General features: G+C 36.8%; 1 protein-coding gene across 4 annotated transcripts in view; it reads right to left on the bottom strand.

Moving 5' to 3' along the window:
- The window catches only part of STXBP5L (syntaxin binding protein 5L), a 443,316-nt gene that overhangs the window by 246,174 nt on the left and 170,656 nt on the right, over nt 1-26,486 (bottom strand). For all 4 annotated transcript variants that reach the window (XM_062208715.1, XM_062208727.1, XM_062208721.1 and 1 more), the window contains 2 exons: nt 8,068-8,151; nt 4,739-4,862 (listed from right to left, as the gene is read on the bottom strand). In XM_062208715.1, coding sequence (XP_062064699.1) covers nt 4,739-4,862; nt 8,068-8,151 — 208 coding nt within the window. The remainder of the gene's footprint in view (nt 1-4,738; nt 4,863-8,067; nt 8,152-26,486) is intronic.

The following is a 26,486-nucleotide window of genomic DNA, read 5'->3' as shown; positions in this document are numbered from 1 at the left end:
GTTTTAGAATATACATATTAGAATGTTCATATTATGTAACACACAATAAAAACACTAGACAACAAGCAGCAGCAACATACAGAGGCCAACTTCAAGGTTAAGAAGATGTATTATCAGCTAAAGAGTTAAGGTAGTAGTTACAACTAAGTTCAATGCTTAAAGGAAAGGAAAATGCTTATAATGAGTGAAAAAAATCCCAGCAGAGAAACAGAAAATATAAAATGTATCAAAATAGAAAATATCTGAAAGAAAAAATCACTTTTAAGCTTCCTAACAAAATGAAAATGTCCGAGAAAAAAGTAGTTAAATTGATGACATATCAATTTATCCAATCTGAAATTTCAGAAAAAAAATATTGACCGAAAAAGATAGAGGCTCAGACACATGTGAGGAAATACCAAAATTTCTAACAGTTAACTAATATTCCAGAAAGAGAGGAAATACAGACAACAAAGCAAAAAAACATATTTGAAAAAATAAATGGCTGAAAAATTTCCCAATTTTTTGGAAGATACAAATTAAAAAATTTAAGTAGACCTCTTTAAGTAGAATTCTTAATAAACTTAGAAGAAATAGTATAGACAATAGTTGTTGCTGAACATAAAGATACAATTTCTGAACAAAAACTAGAAAAACCATTATATAAATAGGAAGCAAATTTCAAACCATTATATTCCTTATCAAGGAACTATGGAACTATACCAAGGTGGTAGCATCTTTAAAGTATTCATCACTTTAAAAACAAAATCACACCTGTACATACATACAGTCATCTCAAAAAACTATACACAACAAAAATAGTTTTTAAGAATAGAAAAAAAATACTTCTGATAAACGAAGCTAAATGAATTAATTTCCACCTGAACTACAAGAACTACTAAGTAATATTCTTTAATTTTCAGGAAAAAATGAGGATAAAGATCAGAGAAAATATGTAACTACAGAAAAAGTTATAACAATATATTTGGATGTAAAATATTATAAGTATAGGATAAAGGACAATGGGAGATAATCAGATCTCTATGGCTGCAAGATTTCCACATTATATATTTTGTGTATAATGTTAGCTCTAGTCCATTTCACAGAATTAAGGAAGAATATCATAACTCCTAGGGAAAATAGTTTAAAAAAGTGAAAATCAAACGCCTATAATTTATATTAAAATGGAATTTTAATTAAAATATTCAAAGAGACAAAAGGAAGGCTGAAAGTGATATAGGATAGGCAAGTAAGTAATTTAGGTTGGGTGAACTGGAAGTTGCTACAACCCCCATATATAATTCTGTCTTCCTACTTGTCAATACAAACACCTTCATTTCTGGGATGCATTTGCTTTATCCAGGACTTAAGGGAGGATGCCATGAAAATATGGATATTATGCTCCACATGGTACTTGTGGAGGTACCATATAAATTCCCAGGTGGCTTAATGCTTGTAGGACCCCCTACTTCATAAATAGACATGAGTTGTCTCTCTTCTCCTAACCCTCTACTCTCTCGCAGCAGACCAGGATTGAAGTGCTACACAGATATCCTTTCTCTTTCCTCCCCACACCATTCCTCCTTTATGGCAATATCCCGACCCATTGCCCAATCATGTGAGCATTTCTTTTTGGGGCAGTCCAAACTCACAGATGTCTCATCTTTGGCATAAATTTTATCACTTTGGGTACCTTATATGTGTCTTCCCTTAGCATGCTTTATCTTGTTAGAAGACAAGAGCCTGCAGTGAAATTAATATATGCCAACTGGGGCAGACACTATGGCATAGCGGGTAAGGTTGCTGCCTGCAGTGCCGACATCCCATATGGGCGCTGGTTCAAGTCCTAGCTGCTCCACTTCTGATCCAGCTCTCTGCTATGGCTTGGGAAAACAGTGGAAGATGGACCAAGGGCTAGGGCCCCAGCACCTACGTGGGAGACCTAGAGGAAGAAGCGCCTGGCTCCTGGCTTCAGATCAGCCCGGTTCAGGCTTTTGTTGCAGCCATTTTGGGGAATAAACTATTGGATGGAAGATCTCTCTCTCTCTCTCTCCCTTTCTGCAGCCATTTGGAGGAGTGAACCATTGGATGGAAGATTTCTCTCTCTCTCTGCCTCTGCACAACTCTGCTTTAAAATAAATAAATCTTTAAAAAATATATGCCAGCCTATATTAAAAGGATATAAGAATAAAAACAATATGAAAGATATATGAAACAATATGAAATATATAAGATATATGAAACAATATGAAAAATATAAAACAAATAATAAAATGATAAGACTAAATTCTACCCTGTCAGTAATTACATTTAATATATATATATTTTTTAAATGGATTTTTTTTTTGACAGGCAGAGTGGATAGTGAGAGGAGAGAGACAGAGAGAAAGGTCTTCCTTTGCCGTTGGTTCACCCTCCAATGGCCGCTGCGGCCGGCGCATCTCACTGATCCGAAGCCAGGAACCAGGTGCTTCTCCTGGTCTCCCATGCGGGTGCAGGGCCCAAGGACCTGGACTATCCTCCACTGCCTTCCCGGGCCACAGCAGAGAGCTGGCCTGGAAGAGGGAAACCGGGACAGAATCCGGTGCCCCAACCGGGACCAGAACCCAGCGTGCCGGCGCCTCAAGGCTGAGGATTAGCCTGTTAAGCCACGGTGCCAGCCACATTTAATATTAACAGATAAAACATGTCAGTTTAAGACTCGATAAAAACATAACTCAACAATATGTTCTATGCAGGAGATATAATGGATGCCTTGTAATGAAGCTTTGAAATACAAGAAGCAAAAATATAATTAAGATGAGAAGTAGGCATTTTTTAAAAAATGTTAGGAAATTTTAAAACTACTACCTCAGCAACTGATAGCATTAGACATATCAATGAAATCACAGAGGATCTTATAAACACCATAAAGCATCCTGGTCTACTTGATTTTCATAGTTATAAAAGATAAATGGACAAAATTACAAGGAAAAACCTATTATAACAGAAGTTTTTAACCTACTTCTCTTAGAAGTAAAAAACCAAATTTAAAACTAGCAAAGATTTTAACAATACAACATGAAAAACACATTTTCAAGTTTATGTAACAGGAAATACATATTCTTTCCAAGCACCTTAGGAACATTATGATAACTGACTATGCACTAATTATAAAGCAAATCTCATTAGAATATCATGCCACAGTGTCTGACCATAATTTAAAAAAATAATAGCATATTTAGAAATCTGAAAACATATCAAAACTCATGCATCAAAGGAGAATTGTAGTAAGAATTAGGAAATATCTCAAACCAAATATTAATTAAAATTATATATCATTAATGAAATTATATGTGAAAACATTTAAAATACATTTTAAGTGATATTTAGAGAAAACTTCTATTTTAGAAAAGGAAACTGGCTTAAACAAAAGTGAACAAAATTAACTCAAAGAATATAGATATATATGACAATGATATTTGATTAACCCTGCCATGATGACACAGCAGTTTAATTTGATTTATAGCATTGATGCCTATGTTTTCAACAACTTGTGAAAACAACTTTCTTTCAGTAAGAAAGGCACAATTATAGAAAAGAACTCAAATTGGTAAACAAATATGGATATTTAAATATCTATTGAAGCCAAAAAACTAATATAAATTTATTTTTGATAATAGAAGAGTGTAAATAGAAAATATATAAATAAACCGTATTACATCTTTACATAAAAAAGGTATTTGGGGAGTGTAGGGAATATGCCACGTAAGCAAATAGTTAATACTGAGTGGCATGTAAGCTTTCATTATGGAATCTCCAAGTAAAATTATCTCCTAAGTAAAGCAGCAAGGTTAAATTTGCAATAATTTAATCAATTGCAGATGGAGTATATGACAATGATACAAAAAAAAAAAAAACAGCCAACCAACAGAACATGAAATAATGTTGTGATTTATGGATCACCCATTATATAAAATAGAACAATATTTTCTAAATGTGACTCTATAACACATTTTCAGAAACTATAAAGTAAAATGTATTTGATTAACTACCAGGTTTTAACCTCTCTATTTTCAAAAACAACCAATTGTGTGAGAAAAACTTGCAACTCAGATCATTACCAATACTATGTGAAATGCTTTGGTCATCTAAGTTACAGAAATATATATATATACACACACACACACATTTGAATTTTTATTCTTTCTAGTTAGTATACAAACCCAACATAAAATCTTTATTTGGGATTAAAATCATATTTTCAATGTGGAAGTATTAAGATGAATAAAACATACCAATAAAACCTTAATTAAATGGCAGAAACTGAAATAAAGGGAAGAATACAGAAAACTATAGACTATAAGGTAATTTAGGAATTAGGTTTGAGTGTCAGAAATATAGTGCCATTTTATTTTCTTTATTTTTTTTATTAAACTTTTATTTAATGAATATACATTTCCTATTTTTTGCACCTCAATCCTGTAAAATTGGCCAAATTTCTTACATTATCTCCTCTGCTGCCATATGTCAGCCATTCATTATCCAATATTTGGTTGAAACAGTCTCTACAGAAGTATGACTTTCAAAGTACAGAAGTGAGTTGGTAGAAGAAGAGAAGAAAGAAAGTTTGAGGCATAATGCAAAGATCTTTAGGAGTTACAAAGAGGTATTTATGACGAGAAGCCATCTCCCATTACCTTTTTTCTACAAAAACATCTCTCCTACTTGAAGTCACCATGTCTCCAGTATTGATTTCTTTTGAAAGCATACATCTTACCATGTGGAATTGTAGTCTGGATGGGGCGACTTGGGCTTTTCAGGTTCCATAAGGTCAAGCTACCATCTGAATGGCTGCACATGAACTGTTTGCCCTCATGATGCCAATCAATTGAATGAATAGCCTAATAAGATAACAATTAAAAACAAATGTGTGGGGGGAGTAGCCAGATTACATCAGCATATATTCCTATAAAATATGGACATAAAATTATTATGTGAAAACTTAAAAAACATGATTTTTCTGACCCAGATCAGAATGTATTTGACTTCAACCAAGCTTATAAAAGGTTAAAAAACTACTAAATCTGACTTGGAAAATCAGTATACATTCATGAAGTCTATTCTCTTTGACAAATTCATTTTCTAGTTGTCTCCACAGAACTATCTGGAGATGATTACAATTCAGTAGAAGTGAGTAGGAAAGGGTGCCCTGTGTCCCCCTCAAGTCACCATCTGCTCCCTAGGGTAACCACTGTCAAGATTTCAAACACATATTACTTCTGTGAGGATTAAGCTTGTTACCAATGGAATAATACAGCATAAACTCTTTTGTGTGCCTGTCTCATTGTCATGTTTCTGCATGCATCCATGCTATTATGTGTCCTTTTCATTTGTTCATTTTCATTACCTGTAGTGCTCTACTTTGTGAATATTGTATAACTTATTTATCTCTTCAATTAGTGGGTACTCTATCTATCTATCTATCTATCTATTTTCTATTAGGGGATATTTTGTGTGTTTAACAAAAGGAAAATCCTAGCTTAGCTCCCTAAGAACTTCTTTCTTAATGATTCATAATACCTTGGAAAGGGGTCATATAGAAAAATATATATATATATACATATTTATATCATATAACATTAATTGCCAAATTTTTACCAAACACCAGTTATCTTATATATAGCATAAGAACTTAGTTTGAGACAACCAATAAGAAATTAAGTTGTAACTTACAAAATAAATGAGGACACATATGTATATACACACTTTTAAGAACCATATTTTAGTACTTTAACTCTCATAAAGAGACTAGAAAAAAATCATCCTACAGTGGCTACATGTTCATTTGGTGACATTTTTATTTCTACAATGATCATAAAACAAAGTGTTCTAGAAGAAATGTGTTTTCCCTTTTTTGTTTATTATGGTGCTGCCTTAAATGATTTGACACTTTTCTCATACAAGAGTAAATGTGGGGGCCGGCGATGTGGCTCACTAGGCTAATCCTCCGCCTTGCGGCGCCGGCACACCGGGTTCTAGCCCCGGTCAGGGCACCAGATTCTGTCCCGGTTGTCCCTCTTCCAGGCCAGCTCTCTGCTGTGGCCCGGGAGTGCAGTGGAGGATGGCCCAGGTCCTTGGATCCTGCACCCCATGGGAGACCAGGAGAAGCACCTGGCTCCTGCCTTCGGATCAATGCAGCGCGCCGGCCATGGTGGCCATTGGAGGGTGAACCAATGGCAAAGGAAGACCTTTCTCTCTGTCTCTCTCTCTCACTGTCCACTCTGCCTGTCAAAAATTTAAAAAAATATATTTTTTTTTTTTAAAAAAGAGTAAATGTGGCATAGAGGGTAAAGCCACTGCCTGCAGTGCCAGCATCCCATGTGGGCACTGGTTCGAGTCTTGGCTACTCCACTTCTGATCCAGTTCTCTTCTGTGGCTTGAGAGGGCAGTGGAAGATGGTCCAAATGCTCGGGCCCCTGCACCTGCATGGGAGACTTGCAGGAGGCTCCTGGCTCCTGGCTCCAGACAGGCTCAGCTCTGGCCATTATGGCTATCTGGGGAATGAACCAGCAGATCAAAGACCTCTCTCTCTACCTCTGCCTCTCTGTAGCTTTGCCTTTCAGGTAAAATATAAATATAAATATAAATATAAATATAAATATAAATATAAATATATATATATTTTTAAAGAGTAAATGTGACTATACAGAGATTTTTGACCATTTTCTTTCTACCTCTCCCTCCCCCCACTCCCATCACTTTTTTTCTTTTTTTTTGACAGGCAGAGTTAGAGAGAGAGACAGACAGACAGAAAGGTCTTACTTTTTCCGTTGTTGGTTCACCCCCAAAATGGCCACTACAGCTGGAGCACTATGCCAATCCAAAGCCATGAGCCAGGTGCTTCCTCCTGGTCTCCCATGCGAGTGCAGGGCCCAAGGACCTGGGCCATCCTCCACTGCCTTCCCGGGCCACAGCAGAGAGCTGGACAAGAGGAGCAACTGGGGCAGAATCTGGTGCCCCAACCAGGACTAGAACCCGGGATGCTGGCGCCGCAGGCAGAGGATTAATAAATTTAGGAGCACAGATGATCATCTTTATTTCCAGGGCTACAAGGGATATTTTCCCTGTTTATCTTTTGCCTCACCTTGACTATCTTTTATTAGCTTCCTCTGAAGGGGGAAACAATGGTCTGCAATCAATCTCTGAAAAACCAAAATGTCAAATAGGAGGCTAAATAGCAGTTGGTTGCTGCCCCTAAATGAAAATCTAATCTAGGGGCTGGTTTGTGGTACAGTAGGTTAAGCTGCTGGTTACAAAGCTAGCAACCCATATCAGAGTACCAATTTGAGTCTCAGCTGCTTTGATTCCTATCCAGCTCCCTGCTAATGTGTCTGGAAAAGTAGCAGATGATGTCCCACGTACTTGAGCCTCTGACATATGGGAGACCCAGATGGAGTTCTGGGCTCCTGATTTCAGGCAGGTCCACACCTTGCTGTTGTAGCCATTTGGGGAGTGAATCAGTGGAAGGAAGATTTCTCTCTCTCCCTCTCTGCCTTTCAAATAACTAAATAATTAAATATATCCTTAAAAAAGGAAAATCTAATCAAGCCTCAATTATGTACTATAAAATATACTTCAAGATTTTAATTTATTAAGTACTACAATTTACAAAAATCTTATTCTTTGAAGGCAAGTATTAGGAAATGATGAATTTAAAAATTACTTAATTTTTTGCCATGGAATTTGAATTTTCTAAGGAAGATGTAAATATTTTCATTAGAGAACTTAAAGACAATGAGGCAAGACACAGCATGGGGTCTAGAGGAAAGAAAAGGAGTTGACACTAAAGTGGAGATACAGTATAGGTGACAGGCACTCAAGTATCTAATGTATTTACAAAAAGCCAAAAATAGGCAGTAAAGGCAGAATTCACATTTCAGAGAATAACCCGGAGTTGAAACATGCAAATGTCAAAAACAAGTTTTAACACTTGGTCAGAATTAGGCAATGTCCTAATGATAAAAAACTGGTACAGTACAAAGTTTAGAAGTAGGAACAGGCCCTAAGTCAGCAATCTTTTTAAGTCTTTTGGTAGAAATCACTTACCTCATCATAATAAACTCTCAAGTCTGCTCTTTTAGATTTCAAGTCCCAGAAGACTACTGTACCATTTTCATATCCTATTAGGAGCTGTAAAACATTATGAACATTTTTATTACATTATTATTATTTTGTAATTATTATTACAAAACTATTACATTTTAACTTGCTTCAAATTAAGTTTAATGTTGGGGCTGGTGCTGTGGCATAGTAGGCTAAGCCTCTACCTGCAGGTCCAGCATCCCATATGGATGCTGATTTATGCCCTGGTTGCTCCATTTCCAATCCAGCTCCCTGCTATGGCCTGAGAAAGCAGTGGAAGATGGCGCAAGTGCTTGGGTCCCTCCACCCATGTGGGAGACCTGCAAGAAGCTCCTGGCTCCTGGCTTTGGACTAAACCAGCTCCAGTCATTGCGGCCATTTGGAGAGTGAACCAGAGGATGAGAGACCTTTCTCTCTGTCTCTTCCTCTGTCTTTAATGCTACCTCTCAAATAAATCAATAAGTAGTTTAATGTTAATACAATAAAGTAAAATCATACCATACAATAAATCTTATTTATAATATTATTTTAGAACTTAAATGTAGGTTTATCACACTTTTAAAAAAGATTTATTCATATATTTGAAAGTCAGAGTTACAGAGAAAGAAGGAGAGACAGAGAGAGATCTTCCATCTACTGGTACACTCCCTAGATAGCCACAATGGCCAGGGCTGGGCCAGGCCAAAAACAGGAGATTAATCCAGGTCTCTCAAGTCTCCCAAACACTTGGGCCATCTTCCACTGCTTTACCCAAGCGCATTAGCAGGAATTGGATCAGAAATGGAACAGCCAGGATATGAACCAGTGCCCATGTGAGAGGCTAGCATTGCAGGCGTCATCTTTACCTGTTATGCCACAACACCAGCCCCAGTTTCTCACATCTTAAAAATGGCACATAAACTTTCAAATAAAAATGTATCAAGAATTTCAACTCATTCCAAAGAAGAATTGGGTAAGCATCTAAATATAAAGAGAGAGAGAGAGACAGAGAGAGAGAATAACAGAGTAGAAATTATAATGAAATAAAATGTGGAATGCTTAATAAACTCTGAATATACCAGTGAGGCCAATGATTTTGAAAAATGGACAGATTTTGCTTCAAATTTCTTTATATCAAATCATGTTGTATCTTTGATGACAATATTTTAAACTGATGGCTTTTACATCCACAGAAGTTAAAAGATCTTTTAGAGAATTATATCAGTAAAAATGGCTGATTTTTAAATTAATTAAGAAATTTTTGGGTTAACATGAAATACCTGTACATTTTGTGGAGTATAGTGCAATATTTCAACAGATATACACAACATAAAACAATAATGGCCAGAAATTAACCTTTCTGTTTCTATCTTGTAGCTTAGAGTTAACCTAAAGTTTTGTGTATACCAGAATCTATTACCTTCACCTGACTGTATTTTGGTGCTCATTCAAACTCCCTCTAATCCTCTACCTTTCTCAGCTTCTACTAATCACTATGTTTGAATGATTAACACTTAACATAATGATCAGTAAATCAATAAATCAGATAATTTATAAATATATATTCTTCCTTTGAAAAGACTATTTGAGAGCAACTAAAATATTAAATATCAGGTCATTAAAGCAATGTGTAGTTATTTTTGAAGCTAAATTGTATTCTTAAGTGTTTCATTATTAAACTATACACAATAAGTTTCCAACCTGATTTAATAATTGAGTTTTACATACTAATTTATTTGCTAAATAAGTCAAAATTAAATATATAAATAAGATTTCTTCACATAAAACATATATAAAGTCATTGATATGTTTCAACTTCAAATCAATTTTTTCCATATACCTGAGAAAATCAATTTCTACTAAGTATATGAGACTATGGAAAAGATTTGTTAGTCTAAAAAGTTTGGAAACTATCACCTAAGTAATAAGATGAATAATATGCTGTCTCCACATTTGAGACTAATGATGCAATAAAATCACATTCTAAAACACTATTATATTTTTTCAAAGTATTTTAAACATAATGTCACTCTGTTTATAAATCACTAGCAATAGCTCCAGTAAATCACAAAATATAAAATATTGAGCATCAAAACAACATAAATTTTTGCAATAAATAAGACTGTACTTTAGGAAATATAACATGAGACTACTTAAACAATTACAAAAGATAATTCGGCTTCTGATATTCAGGAGATACCAAAGACATTCTGTGACCAGGAAGGATCAAGACAAAAACAAGAAATCACATCTGATCTCACAAAAACATGGACATTTCCCAGGCCACAAATTATGTGTACATATACATAATTTAAAAAGAAATGTCTCTCACAATAGAATGTGAGTAGCACAAAGGTAAAGAAGGATGACTTGTTCACTATTATTTCAACAGAACCTGGAACTGTATCTGAAGAAAAAAGTTACTTCATAAGCATTAATTAAAATACCAGAATCAAAATGATACCACATTCTAACCACAGTGAAATAAAATGAGAAATCACTGACAAAAATATTTTAGAAACTAAAAAATTTTGGGATACAATTTTTTTAAATTTTTTAATTTCTTTTTTTTTTGACAGGCAGAGTTAGACTGAGAAAGAGAGAGACAGAAAGGTCTTCCTTTTTTCCGTTGGTACACCTCCCAAGTGGCCACTACAGCAGGCGTGTTGTGGCTGGTGTGCTGCGCTAATCTGAAGCCAGGAGCCAGGTGCTTCTCCTTGTCTCCCATGCAGGTGTAGGGCCCAAGGACCTGGGCCATCCTCCACTGCATTCCTGGGCCACTGCAGAGAGCTGAACTGGAAGAGGAGCAACCAGGACAGAATCCAGCGCCCCAACCTGGACTAGAACCTGGGGTGCTGGTGCCACAGGCAGAGGATTAGCCTAGTGAGCTGCGGTGCCAACCTGATACAAAACTAAAAATATTAAGCACTTTTTAAATAAAGGACAAAGAAGAAATTACAATGAAGTAGAACTGAACAAAAAATGTCTCATATCAAAATTATAGGGACTTAGTTGCATCTTGATAGGGAAATTTTGTTTTACAAGTACATATGAAAAGAAAATCCTAAAATTGTTTAAAGGTAACATTTGACTGGAAGAAGCCAATATAAAAAGAGTAAACTTCAGACAGTAAAAGATAAAATGAGACACTCAAGTATAAAACATGCTTTTCATTGATTGAATGTATTTGAGTATTATTTTTTGCATATTTCAGGAACTTTGAAAGTTTTCCACATACTGATTTTTTTTTTTTTTTGAGAGGCAGAGTGGACAGTGAGAGAGAGAGAGAGAGAGAGAGAGAGAGAGAGAGAAAGGTCTTCCTTTTCTGTTGGTTCACCCCCTAGTGGCTGCTGTGGCCGGCGCATTGCACTGATCTGAAGCCAGAAGCCAGGTGTTTCTCCTGGTCTCCCATGCGGGTGCAGTGCCCAAGCACTTGGGCCATCCTCCACTGCACTCCAGGGCCACAGCAGAGAGCTGGACAGGAAGAGGAGCGACCGGGACTAGAACCCGGTGTGCCAGTGCCGCAGGTGGAGGATTAGCCTATTGAGCCACGGTGCCGGCCCACATAATGATTTTTGTTAACTTCATACCAAACTATGTTGACTTTTTGTAATTTCATAATTCTCCATTATCTTTTTTTTTTATGACTTATTTGAAAGGAAGAGTTATACAGAGAGAAGAAGAGACAGAGAGAGCATGAGCTCTTCCATTTGCTGGTTCATTTCATAAATAGCCACAATGGCATGGGCTGAGCCAGATAGAAACCAGGAGACGGCAATTCCATCAGGGTCTCCCATGTGGGTGGCAAAGACCCAAGCACTTGGCCCATTTCCTGCTGCTTTCCCAAGCACATTACTAGGGAGCTGGATCAGAAGAGTAGCTTGGACTGTACTGGTGCTCATATGGATACAAACATTGGAGGCAGAGGTTTAACCTGTTGTGCCACAATGTAGGGGTGGGAGGTATTAAGAGACCACTATTTCTATAGTAAGTCTTTAGTATGCAAAATTCTAGTTTCTTTTGTTATTTATATTAATTTTAATGTTGATATTTAATGTTGAAAATGATAAGCACTCTTGCTTTCCTCCTGACTTTACTGGAACTGTTTCTAGTGTTTTCTTATTAAATAAGATCCTGGATTCTGCACATGGATGGATAGGTGAATGGAAGGATGGACAGAAAGATAGACATGGATTTAAAGAAAGATGAGTTGATTCAAATGTTTTGAATTTTTTATCAGGAATATATATTTATATTTAAAATATTTTATTAAAATGTGAAGTATACAAGTTGCAGATGTATATTCAATGAATTATGAAGTAAACATTTCAATGAAATTACTACCTATGTCAAGAACTAGAAAAATACAAGAAACACAATGCAAGCCACTGAGAATCCTATTTAGTCAGTATCCTAACTCTAAATTATTCTCTAACTGCTATCTTGACTCTAACACTTAAGCTACTGTTTTATGCTTTTGGATTTTACATAAGGAGGATTATATATTATATATTCTTTTCTGTCATGGTTCAATTTTTATTTGTAGCAGTTCATTCAATTTCATTACTGAAACGGTAGTTCACTGTTTGACTATCACATTACTACAATTAATTTATTCATTTCACAGTTGATGTAATACTTCCATGAACTTGTATGCATTCTGGATGACTATATAGATGCATATCTGTCAAGTACATACTGATCCATAGGGATGAGCATCTTTAATTGGTATGACCAAGTGGTTTTCCAAAGTCGGTGCAACAGTTTCATTCAACAAGTGGACAACTGAGAGTTCCAATTCCTTCTCATCATCTCTACTAATATTTTCAGTAGCTGTACAATATTAAATAGGAGAGGTGACATGGCAGCCATCTTTGTTTCATTTCTGATGGTAGGGAACTTTTGTTTATTTAGCATTAAAGAAGATATTTTCATAGCCTTGAGTAAATTAATCAAGTTTGGATTAAAGACATTCCTTCTTTTCCTAGTGTACTAAGAGAAATATTGAAGGGAACATGAATTTTTTCTGAACTTAGTGCACATTATTCAACTCTTCCCAATCCCTTCTTTATCCCCTTGTCTTCTCAGCCATGATGTTAAATTTCAAGAAACACTTTCTATGTATCTATTGTCATATCTTTTATTTCTGTTACCACATGAAATACACTGTTTTTGAGAAGTTAAACTAATTACATTTCTAGGATGATAGTGATCCTTTGTGCCTCATCTTTCATTCTTGATCAGATTTGTCAGATTCATCAATTTTGTGACTGTTTTCAAAGAACCAACTTTCGTTTCTGCTAATGTATTATGTTTTTGTTTTCTATTATTTTAATTTCTTGTGTCATCATTGGAATTAGGATTTTCCAGAGAAACAGAACCAAGAAAAGGCATTATATATATATATATATATATATATATATATATATTATGAGGAATTGGCTCATGAAGTTATGAAGATTAACAAGTTCCAAGATCTGTAGGTTAGTTGGCCTGTTGGACACCTGGAAGGGTCAATGGTGCTCTAGTATGACTCTGAATGTCTGAGAATCAGCAGAATCAATGATATAGTTACAGGCTGAACTGAAGATCAGCAGGCTCGTGAACCAGAAAAATCTGAATTTTCAGAGTTCCAAGGTAGGAAAAACCTGGTATCTCAGTTCATAAGCAGAAAAAAAATCTCCCTGCACTGGGAAGGGTCATTTTGTTACATCCAAGTCAAACTGATTGATAAGGCCTGCCCACACTGGGAATACAATCTGCTTTACTCAGTCTACAGTTTCATATTTTAATATCATTTTAAGAACACCTTCACAGAAACCCCCAGAATACTACCCTTGTTTCTTCAAAAAAATTTTAAAATTTATTTGAGAGCCAGAGAGGCACAGAGAGATGGAGACAGAAAGATAAGAGGGAGAGAGAAGCAGGCAGAGAGAACTCCCATCCCCTGGTGGACTTCCCAAAGACCCACAACAGACCAAATAGGAGATCTGGAAACTCAATCCAGGTCTCCCATGTTGGTGTCAGGAACCCAACTTTCTGAGCTACCACTTGTCTTTCAGGTCCATATTAGCAGGAAGAAGAATAATGTTTAATCAAATATTTGGGACCCCAAGAACCAGTCAAGTTGACACAGAAAAGTAACCATTACCTATCACAACTATATCATCTTCCTTCTACTTTCTTTGGGTTTAATTCACCACTTTTTCGATTTACTTTGTAGCATACTAGATCATTAATTTTCAACTTTTCAAAAAATATTTATTTATTTTGAAGGTAGAGTAAATGAGTGAGAAAGAGAGACATCTTTCACCCACTAGTTCACTCCCCAAATGGTCACAACAGCCAGGTATGGGCCAGGCTGAAAGGAGCCAGGAACTCCATTCTAGTCTCCCAAAGAGATGGCAGGGTCCCAAGTGCTTGGACATATTCCACTGCCTTCCCATGCCCATTAGAAGTAACCTCAGGCCGGCGCCGTGACTAACTAGGCTAATCTTCTGCCTGCAGTGCCGGCACCCTGGGTTCTAGTCCTGGTTGGGGTGTTGGATTCTGTCCTGGTTGCTCCTCTTCCAGTCCAGCTCTCTGCTGTGGCCCCGGAGTGCAGTGGAGGATGACCCAGGTCCTTGGGCCTTGCACCCGCATGGGAGACCGGGAGGAAGCACCTGGCTCCTGGCTTCGAATCTGTGCAGTGCACTGCACAGTTCACTTTGGGGTGAACCAACAGCAAAAGGAAGACCTTTCTGTCTAACTCTGCCTGTCAAAAAAAAAAAAAGTATCCTCAATCAAAAGTGGAGCAGATGGGACTAGAAATGGTACTTCAGTATGAGATGCCAGTGTTGCAAGTGATAAATTAATCTGCTATGCCACAGTATTTTTTAATAAATGCAATGCAAGCTATAAATTTTCTTCTAGCAATAGCTTTAGTTATACTATGTAAGTTTTGAAAAGTTATGTTTTTATTGGCATTTGTTTTACAATATATTCCTGGGGCAGGTATCTGTCATAGTGGTTAAGATACTGCTTGGGATGCTTGCATCCATATCACAGCGTCATAGTGCCTTGGTTCAAGACCCAGCTCTACTCCCTATTCCAATTTTCTGCTAATACTTACCCTGAGCAAGTGGGTAAGTCATGATTATTAATTTTATTTTTTATATGGGAGAGGGAGAAGGAGAGGTTAGAGGGAGAGGGAGAAGTGAGAGGGAGAAGTAAGGGGTATAAGGGGAGTGAACCAATGGCAAAGGAAGACCTTTCTGTCTCTCTCACTGTCCACTCTGCCTGTCAAAAAAAAAAAAAAAAAGAGAGAGAGAGATCAAGTTGTCTGGGTATGGTTAGTTGATTGTGGCAAAAATACTAATAGAAGATTATAGAGGAAATGGGCTGAGAGATATATGGGAACTCTGCATTACTTCTTCAATTTTTTATTTTGTAAATTTAAAACTACTCTGGAAAATTGCTTTATTTTAGAGACACAAACACAGGGTTACTGTCCACAGGTTCACTTCCCAAATGCCCAGGGCTGGAGTTGGAAACAATCCAGGTCTCCCACATGTCTGGCAGAAACCCAATTACTTGAGCCATCACACTGCCTCCCAAGGTCTGCACTAGTGGGAAATTGGAGTCAGCAGCCAGAGCTGGGAAATGAAACCAGTCACTTCGATGTGAGACACAGGAATCTCAAATGCTAGATTAAATACCCATTCCCCCAAACAACTGGTTTTATAACATTTGAATTCCTGTTGGTCCATCTCCACCTTATTTCTATTCTATTTGTTTCTGATCAATTCTGATTTCTATGTCCACCATGTTATTTTGAATTTGAATCTATGGGGAAAATATAGGGATAATTAAAGGCCCTGGTTATTTTCTTCCAGAAATGATTGACCCTTGTTTTTATCAGGCAGTTAGACTAAGACATATCAACTCAGTCCTCAATGAGGATTAAGAAAATGTTAACATAGATTTCAGTAACTTAGAGGCATAGTATATATCCAGTTAAATCTTACATGTAGGCCATACTCCTTTAGGATCACAATGAAAGCTTGGAGTAATTACTAGTGACTTTTTTTTTTTTTTTTTGACAGGCAGAGTGGACAGTGAGAGAGAGAGAGACAGAGAGAAAGGTCTTCCTTTGCCGTTGGTTCACCCTCTAATGGCCGCCGCGGTAGCGCGCTGCGGCCGGCGCACCGCGCTGTTCCGATGGCAGGAGCCAGGTGCTTATCCTGGTCTCCCATGGGGTGCAGAGCCCAAGCACTTGGGCCATCCTCCACTGCACTCCCTGGCCACAGCAGAGAGCTGGCCTGGAAGAGGGGCAACCGGGACAGGATCGGTGCCCCGACCGGGACTAGAACCTGGTGTGCCGGCGCCACAAGGCGGAGGATTAGCCTGTTGAGCCACGGCACGACTAGTGACTTTTTATGCCATTGTCTCCCTTCCCCTTGAAATTTCAGAAAACTCTGCTTAGCCTCCCTAGTCAATGACTTTCTGATTAGCTACTCTGTCAGCCACTGTTTCCAAGTGGGCTAATGCCTGAGTGGCGAGGTGGTACCTAACGTTTTGTCAGTCTCTGGTGCATTCAAAAATGTTTTCGAAATTATCTGAGATTTTCTTCTAGCAGGAAAACTGATCTAAAAAAATGTAGTCTGCCACCATCAAAAGTGTAAATATCATGGGTGTTAAATTTTTATCAATTTTTCAATATCAGTGGCAATGGTTATATTTTTCTTCTATTAGCAACATAAATTATATTGGATTTCCTAATAGTACCCATTCTGCATTCCTAAAGCACCATCTGTCATAATGCATTATTTTTCAATGTGCTACTGGTGTCTCTAAGAGTTTCTATTGATGTTTTATTTTATTGTAGTAATACCATGTAACATGAGATCTGTCAACAAATTTGTAAGTACACAATACATTATTCTTAACTACACATATTTTTTTATGCAATAGATTTTTAGAGCTTATCTTAAACTTTAGGCTTTTTAGTTATCACTTCATTTCTGCTTCCCTCTGCCCATATCAACCACCATCTATACTCTGAGTCTACCAATTTGATTATTTTAGATACCTACACAAGAGGAATTATGCAATTTTTGTCATTAGAAGTCTGGCTGATTTCACTTAGTATAATGTCATGAAGGTTTGATCATGTTGTCAAATATTGCCTATATTTTCTTGATGTAGAGCAGTATTTTATTGTATGCATATACTATATTTCATTTATCTATACATCCTTTGATGGATGTTTAGGCTGTTTCCACATCTTATTGTGAGTAGTGTTAAAATAAACATAGACTTTAAGATCTTGATGTATTTCATTTTGTTAAAATACACAAGAAATAGGATACTGGATCCTATGTATACTCTCTTTAACATTTTGAGGAATATCTATAATATTTTCCATAGCACTTGAATCATTATTGCATTCTCACAATGTAAAAGGATTCTAATTTCTTCACATCCTTGCCAACAGTTGTCTTTCATGGTTTCTTTGGTTTGTTGGTTGATGTTTTTCACAATCACCATCCTGACATTTGTGAAGTGGTATCTCATTGTAGTTTTGGTTTGAATTTCTCTAATGATTACTAAAATTGAACTTTTATATTTCTGTAGACCATTTGTATGCTTTCTCTGGAGAAATGTCTACTCAAGTCCTGAGTACATTTTTAAAGTCAGGTTATTAAGATTTTTCTATTGAGTTATAGGAGTTCTTCATACATTGAGACTGATCCTTTATCAAACACACAACATGCAAAAACTTTTCTCTGATTTAGTAAATTGCCTTTTTATTCTGTTAATTGTTTCCTTTGATGTGCAAGAAGTTTTAGTGGGACATGGAACTCACTGTTTAATTTTGATTTGACTGTGTTTTCAGTATCCTATGACACCATTAGGAAGCCCCATGTTATAGAGCTCTTCTCGTTAGATTTTTTCTTAAAGATTTATTTATTTGAAAGGCAGAGTTACAGAGAGGCAGAAGCAGAGATATAGAGAGAGGTCTTCCAACATCCTGTTCAGACCCAGATGGCTGAAACGGCGGAAGCTGTGGTGATCCGAAGCTAGAAGCTTCTTCCCAGTCTCCCATGCAGGTACGGGGCCTGAGGACTTGGGCCATCTTCCATCGCCTTCCCAAGCCATAATAGAGAGCTGGAAGTGGAGCAGCTGTAACAGGAAATCAGCATCCATATGGTATGCTGGCACAGCAGGTCACGGCCACTCCCCTATGCTTTCTTCTAGGTGTTTTGGAACTTAAGATCTTATGTTTGAGTCTTTAGAACATTATGAGATGATTTTTGAGCATTATGAGTCAATAACATTCCTTTACACATTCCCAACACCATTTCTTAGATTATTCTTTCTCCATTTTGTATTCCTGGCACCCTCGTCAAGGGCTAGTTGACCATGTAGGAGTTGATTTATTTTCCGCTCTCTGTTTGACTCCATTTACGTATGTTTGTCTTTATGATATTTTCACACCTTTTTGATTACTGTAGACTTGTAATGTGCTTTTGAAATCAAAGTATGATTTTTGGCATGTTGAGTCATCCTTGAATCCCAAAGATACTCCTTGCTTCTGGTGTATGATTCTTTTCATGTGTGGTTGGATTCACTTGGCTAGTGTTTTGTTGAGAATTTTGGAATCTCTATTTGTCACTGGTATGCATCTACAGTTTTCTTGTATCTTTTTCTGGCTTTGCTGTCAGGTTAATGCTGACATCATTAAATAAGTATGATAGTGCTCTCTCTAGGTTTTTGGAAGATTTTAGAAATACTGATGTTAGTTTTTCTTTAAATGTTTGATAGAATTCACTTGTAAAGGCAACTCATCCCAGGATTTTCTTTGTTAGAGGATTTTTAATTACTGAATCAATCTCCATATTAGTTATAAGTCTGTTCAGACCTTGTATTTCTTCATAGCTTATCTTATCAAGTTATAACTTTCTAAGAATTTTTTTCTTATAGGTCATTCAGTTTACACATAATTCTTCATAGCATTTATTTTCCTTTTTGTTTCTGTGGCATCAGTGGTAAATATCTTCTTTCATTTCACATTTTATTTGCATCTTTTTCTGTCTAAAGGTTTATCAATTTTGTTGATTATTTAAAAAAATAAAATCTAGTTTTTCAACCATTTTTCTATTGCCTATTTTATTTATTTCTGCTCCAAACTATTTTTTCAGTCTACTATATTGGGCTTAGTTTGCTCATCTTTTTTGGTTCCTCAAGGTAGAATTAAGTTGCTTGAATATCCTCCTTATTTTTTAATGTAGGAATTTATTATTAGAACTTCCGTTTTGTGCTGTTTTGCAGTATCCCATAACTTTTAGTATTCTGTGTTTTCATTTATGTTTGTCACAAGGTATTATGTGATTTCCTTTTATTAAAAAAATTTTATTTGAAAGGCAGAGTTACAGAGAGGCAGAGGAATAGAGAGAAAGATGTCTTCCGTCTGCTGGTTCACTCCCCAAATGTCCACAATGGTTGGAGCTGGACCAATCCAAGGCCAGGAGCTTCTTCCAGGTGACCTACACGGGTGCAGAGGCCTAAGCACTTGGGCCATCTTCTACTGCTTTTCCAGGCCACAGTACAGAGCAAAACCAGAAGTGGAACAGCCAGGACTTGAAAGAGCGCCCACACAGGATGCTGACACTGCAGGCAGTGTCTTTTACCTACTATGCAACAGTGACAGCGTCAGCCCCTATGTGATATCCTTTTCAATTTCTTAATTAATCATTGCTTGAGATTATGTTGTTCAATTTCTACATATTTATTTGTGAATTTTGGAGTTTCCTTCTGCCATTGATTTCTATGTTTTTTTCCATAATGATTAAAAGGGAGAATTGTTATTTTCTCAACATTTTTAAAATTTTTAAGAATTGTTTTGTTGTCTAACATGCTATCTGTCCTAGGAATGCTCCACATATACTTGAGTAGAATATGCATTCTGCTGTTGATAGTTAAAAAGTTCTGTATATATCTGTTAAGTTCATTTATTCTGTAGTATTATTCAAGTCTTCTGTTTCATTTTGATCAGCTGTTTGGATTATCTAACCATTATTGAAATGGAAATATTAATGTTTCTTAGTATTATTGTATTGATGTCTCTTTATACCTTCATTTTGTTCAATGTTTCATATATAGGCACAATTGTTATTATGGATAGATGTATTTGTATAATGCATTTGTCTCTTATAATGATTTTTTATATAAAATCTGTTTTATAAAGTAACAGCAGCCATCCCTACTCTTTTTTTGGTTATCATTTGCATGGAATATTTTTTTCCATCTCTACTTCCAAACATTTCTGAGTTCTTAAAACTAAAGTGAGTTGCTTACAGACAGCAAATGACTGGATCTTAGTTTTGTTTTCCCTCTATTCAGCCGCTCTATGTATTTTGATAGGAGAACTTATTCCATTTACCTTTAAAACAATTACTGATAGGAAGGATTTACTGTTGCCATTTTGTTAGTTGGTTGCTTTGTCTTATTGTTACTTTGTCTCTTTTCCTCTTATTATATTACTGATTTTTAATTTTTATTTTGATTTGTATTGATTCTTTGTCTTTTTTATAACTTCTCTAGGCATTTTCAGTGATTTGGTCATCTTTGGATTCACATAAAATACAACTCCCTTTTAAGCTGATACCAACTTAAGGTCTACAGCATACAAAATTCTACACTTTAACTTTTGTCTCCCAACACACACTTTCTACCTACTGATGTCACAATTTTCATCTATTCATACAGTGTATCTTTAACATATTTTCAGTATACTTTTTGTTAAGATTTACTTATTTATTTGAAAGGCAGAGTCAGGGAGAGTGATAGAAATCTTCTATCTGCTGGTTCACTCTCTAGTTGGCCTCAAACAGCGCTGGGCTAGGCTGAAGCCAGGAGCTCCATCGGGGTCTCCCACATGGGTTGCAGGGGCTCATGCACTTGGGCCATCATCTGCTTTTTGTAAGTCATTATCAGGGAGCTGGATTGGAAGTGGGGCAGCTGAGATAGAAACCAGATGCCATATAGGATGCTGGCATTGCAGGTGGTGGTTTTACCTGCTATGCCAGAACACTGGCCCCAGTAAATCTATTTTTAATTCTTTTTAATCTTTACATTAGAAAAAAGTGAGTCAGGGGTTGATACTGTGGTTAAGTCTCCATCTGAAGTACTGGTGTCCCAAATGCAGGCTGGTTTGAGTCTGGCTGCTCCAAATCTGACCCAGCACCCTGCTAATGGCCTGGGGAAGCAGCAGAAGAGGGCCCAAGTTCTTGGGTTTCTGTACCCACATGGGAGGCCAAGAAGAAGCTTCTGGATACTGGCTTTGGACAAGCCCAGTTCCAGCCATTGCTGCCATTTGGGGAGTGAACCAGCAAATGGAAAATTCTGTCTGTCCTTCCTCTCTCTGTAACTCTTTCAACTAAATAATCTTTAAAAAAAAAAGATTTATCCACCATAGTTATAATACAGTATTCTGTATTTGTCTGTGTGTACCTTCAGCCTGTCTTCAGCTGATATCTTACTTTTAGCATGCTTTCATTTCAGTTTGAAGAACACTATCAGTTTTTATAAGATATATACAGTTTTGATAAAATTCCTTGATTTTTTTTAAACTTTTATTTAATGAATGTAAATTTCCAAAGTACAGCTTATGGATTACAATGGTTTTCCCCCACCCCCCGATAACTTCCCTCCCACCCACAACTCTCCCCTTTCCCGCTCCCTCTCCCCTTCCATTCACATCAAGATTCATTTTCAATTCTCCTTATATACAGAAGATCAGTTTAATATATATTATGTAAAGATTTCAACAGTTTGCCCCCACATAGCAACACAAAGTGAAAAATACTGTTGGAGTACTAGTTATAGCATTAAATCACAATGTACAGCACATTAAGGACAGAGATCCTACATGATATTTTTTAAAAAATTGATTAATTTTCTATGCCATTTCCAATTTAACACCAAGTTTTTTTTTTTCATTTTCAATTATCTTTATATACAGAAGATCGATTCAGTATATACTAAGTAAAGATTTCATCAGTTTGCACCTACACAGAAACACAAAGTGCAAAAACACTGTTTCAGTACTAGTTATAGCATTACTTCACATTGGACAACATATGAAGAACAGATCCCACATGAGACATAAGTACACAGTGACTCCTGTTGTTGATTTTAACAATTTGACACTCTTGTTTATGGCGTTAGTAATCTCCCTAGGCTCTAGTCATGAGTTGCCAGGGCTATGGAAGCCTTTAGGGTTCACGAACTCCGATCTTATTCCAACAGGGTCATAGTCAAAGTGGGAGTTCTCTACTCCCTTCAGAGAAAGGTACCTCCTTTTTTGATGGCCCTGTTCTTTCCACTGGGATCTCACTCACTGAGATCTTTCATTTAGGTCTTCTTTTTTTTTTCCCCAGGGTGTCTTGGCTTTCCATGCCTAAAATACTCTCATGGGCTCTTCAGCCATATCCGAATGACTTAAGGGCTGATTCTGAGGCCAGAGTACTATTTAGGACATGTGCCATTCTATGAGTCTGCTGTGTCTCCCACTTCCCATGTTGTGCTTTTGCTAATCAGAGAGTATCTTTATCACTCCCATTTTTAAAGACAGTTTTTCAGTTTATAGTATTTTTACTGATTGTTCTTTCATAGAAAACTTTGAATATCCTACTCCTTTCTGGCTTAGAATGCTTCACGTGAAAATTCTGTGGCAATTATAACAAAAAAAGCTGTCTGCACCTTAATGTTTATTGCAGCTCAATTCACAATAGCTAAAACCTGGAATCAACCTAAATGCCCATCAACAGTGAACTGAATACGGAAATTATGAGACATGTACTCTACAGAATACTATGCAGCAGTAAAAAAAAAAAAAACACAAAAACAAAAAACAAAACAACAACAACAAAAAACAATGAAATCCAGTCATTTACATCAAAATGGAGGAATCTGGAACACATCATGCTGAGTGAAATAAGCCAGTCCCAAAGGGACAAATATCATATGTTCTCCCTGATCAGTGACAACTAAGCGAGCACCAAAAAGGAAACCTCTTGAAGTGAAATGGACATTATGAGAAAAGGTGATTTGATCAGTCCTTGCCCTGACTGTTGATGAACAACTTAATACTTTATCCCTTTTAGTATTTTTTGTCCTACTTAATACTATTGGTTGAACTTTGTAATTAATATACATATATTCTTAGGTGCTTAAATTTAACTGAAAAGTGATCCCTGTTAAATATAAGAGTGCAAATAAGAGAGGGAGGATATGTACAGTTGGCACATGCTCAATCAAATTGCCCCACATGGTAGAGTTAGAAATGTGCCAGGGATTCCAATACAATCCCATCAAGGTGGAATGTACCAATGCCATCTCACTAGTCCAAGTGATCAATTTCAGTTCACAATGGATCACACTGATAGGTCTAAGAGTCAAAGGGATCACACAAACAAGACAAGTTTCTGCTAATACTAACTGATAGAATCAAAAAAGGAGAGAACGATCCAACATGGGAAGCAGGATACACAGCAGACTCATAGAATGCCACATGTCCTAAAAAACCACAATGAAATGAAGAACTCAATAGATCAAATGGCAAACACATTAGAGAGCATTAAAAACAGAATGGGTGAAGCAGAAGAGAGAATATCGGAATTAGAAGACAGAGAACAGGAAAGGAAACAGTCAAATCAAAGAAAAGAAGAAGAAATCAGAAATCAAAAAATACTGTCAGGAATCTACAGGATACTATTAAAAAACCCAACATTCAGTTCTAGGAGTTCCTGAAGGCATGGAAAGGGAGAAAGGATCAGAAGGCCTTTTTAGTGAGATACTAGCAGAAAATTTCCCAGGTTTGGAGAAGGACAGAGACATCCTAGTACAGGAAGTTCACAGAACCCCTAATAAACATGATCAAAAGAGATCCTCACCACGACACGTTGTAATCAAACTCACCACAGTGAAACATAAAGAAAAGATCCTAAAATGTGCAAGAGAGAAACGCCAGATTACTCTCAGAGGATCTCCAATTAGACTTACAGCTGACTGCTCTTCAGAAACCTTACAAGCCTGGAGAGAATGGCGAGATATAGCCCAGGTACTAAGAGAGAAAAACTGCCAGCCCAGAATATTATATCCTGCAAAGCTCTCATTTGTGAATGAAGGTGAAATAAAGACCTTTCACAGCAAACAGAAATTGAAATAATTTGTCGCCACTCGTCCAGCCCTGCAAAAGATGCTTAAAGATGTGTTACATACAGAAACACAGAAACACGGTCACCAATATGAAAGAAGGTAAAGGAAGGAAACCTCACAGCAAAAGATCACAGGAATCTCAAACCAGATATTAGAAAATATCTTTGGCAAATGGCAGGGCAAAGTTACTCCTTCTCAATAGTCACATTGAATGTTAATGGCTTGAACTGTCCAGTTAAAAGACACCGATTGGCTGACTGGGTTAAGGAACAAAACCCATCTATTTGCTGATTACAAGAAACACATCTTTCCAACAATGATCCATACAGACTGAAAGTGAAAGGCTGGAAAAAGATATACCATGCCAACAGAAATGAAAAAAGAGCAGGTGTAGCCATCTTAATATCGGACAACATAAACTTTACCACAAAAACTGTCAGGAGAGACAAAGAGGGGCACTATATAATGATTAAGGGATCAATTCAACAGGAAGATATAACGATTATCAATGTATATGCACCTAATCAAAGGGCACCAGCTTATTTAAAAGAATTGTTAAGGGGCTTAAAGGGAGACTTAGACCCCAATACAATAGTACAGGGGGACTTCAATACTCCACTCTCAGAGATAGACAGATCAACAGGACAGAAGATCAACAAGGAGACAGCAGATTTAAATGACACTATAGCCCAAATGGATCAAACAGATATCTACAGAACATTTCATCCTACATCTAAGGACTTTCCATTCTTCTCAGCAGTACATGTAACCTTCTCTAGGATTGACCACATACTAGGCCATAAAGCAAGTCTCAGCAAATTCAAAAGAATTAGAATCATACCATGCAGCTTCTCAGACCACAAAGGAATGAAGCTGGAAATTAGCAACTCGGGAATCCCCAGAGCACGTGCAAACACATGGAGATTGAACAACATGCTCCTGAATGAACAATGGGTCATAGAAGAAATTAAAAGAGAAATCAAAAATTTTCTGGAAGTAAATGAGGATAACAGCACAACATACCAAAACCTATGGATACAACAAAGCAGTGTTAAGAGGAAAATTTATATCAATAGGTGCCTACATCAAAAAATTGGAGAGGCACCAAATAGATGAGCTTTCAAGACATCTCAAGGATCTAGAAAATCTGCAGCAAACCAAACCCAAACCCAGTAGAAGGGAAATAATTAAAATCAAAGAAGAAATCAACAGGATTGAATCCAAAAAAAAATTACAAAAAATCAGCCAAACAAAGAGCTGGGTTTTTGAAAAAATAAACAAAATTGACACCCCATTGGCCCAACTAACTAAAAAAAGAAAAGACCCAAATCAATAGGATCAGAGATGAAAAAGGAAACATAACAACAGACACCACAGAAATAAAAAGAATCATCAGAAATTACTACAAGGACTTGTATGCCAGCAAACAGGGAAATCTATCAGAAATGGACAGATTCTTGGACGCATACAACCTACCTAAAATGAGCCAGGAAGACATAGAAAACCTAAACAGACCCATAACTGAGACAGAAATTGAAACAGTAATAAAGGCCCTCCCAACAAAGAAAAGCCCAGGACCAGATGGATTCACTGCTGAGTTCTACCAGACATTTAGAGAAGAACTAACTCCAATTCTTCTCAAACTATTCAGAGCAATCGAAAAAGAGGGAATCCTCCCAAATACTTTCTATGAAGCCAGCATCACCTTAATTCCTAAGCCGGAAAAAGATGCAGCATTGAAAGAGAATTACAGACCAATATCCCTGATGAACATAGATGCAAAAATACTCAATAAAATTCTGGCCAATAGAATGCAACAACACATCAGAAAGATCATCCACCCAGACCAAGTGGGATTTATCCCTGGTATGCAAGGATGGTTCAACGTCGGCAAAACAATCAACGTAATATACTACATTAACAGACTGCAGAAGAAAAACCATTTGATTCTCTCAATAGACGCAGAGAAAGCATTTGATAAAATACAACACCCTTTCATGATGAAAACTCTAAGCAAACTGGGTATGGAAGGAACATTCCTCAATACAATCAAAGCAATATATGAAAAACCCACGGCCAACATCCTATTGAATGGGGAAAAGTTGGAAGCATTTCCGCTGAGATCTGGTACCAGACAGGGATGCCCACTCTCACCACTGCTATTCAATATAGTTCTGGAAGTTTTAGCCAGAGCTATTAGG

The sequence above is a fragment of the Lepus europaeus genome, chromosome 2, assembly GCF_033115175.1.
Source record: "Lepus europaeus isolate LE1 chromosome 2, mLepTim1.pri, whole genome shotgun sequence".
NCBI classification, from domain to species: Eukaryota; Metazoa; Chordata; class Mammalia; order Lagomorpha; family Leporidae; genus Lepus; species Lepus europaeus.
Note: the sequence above shows the minus strand (reverse complement) of the source record. Positions and strands in the feature narration are given on the sequence as shown.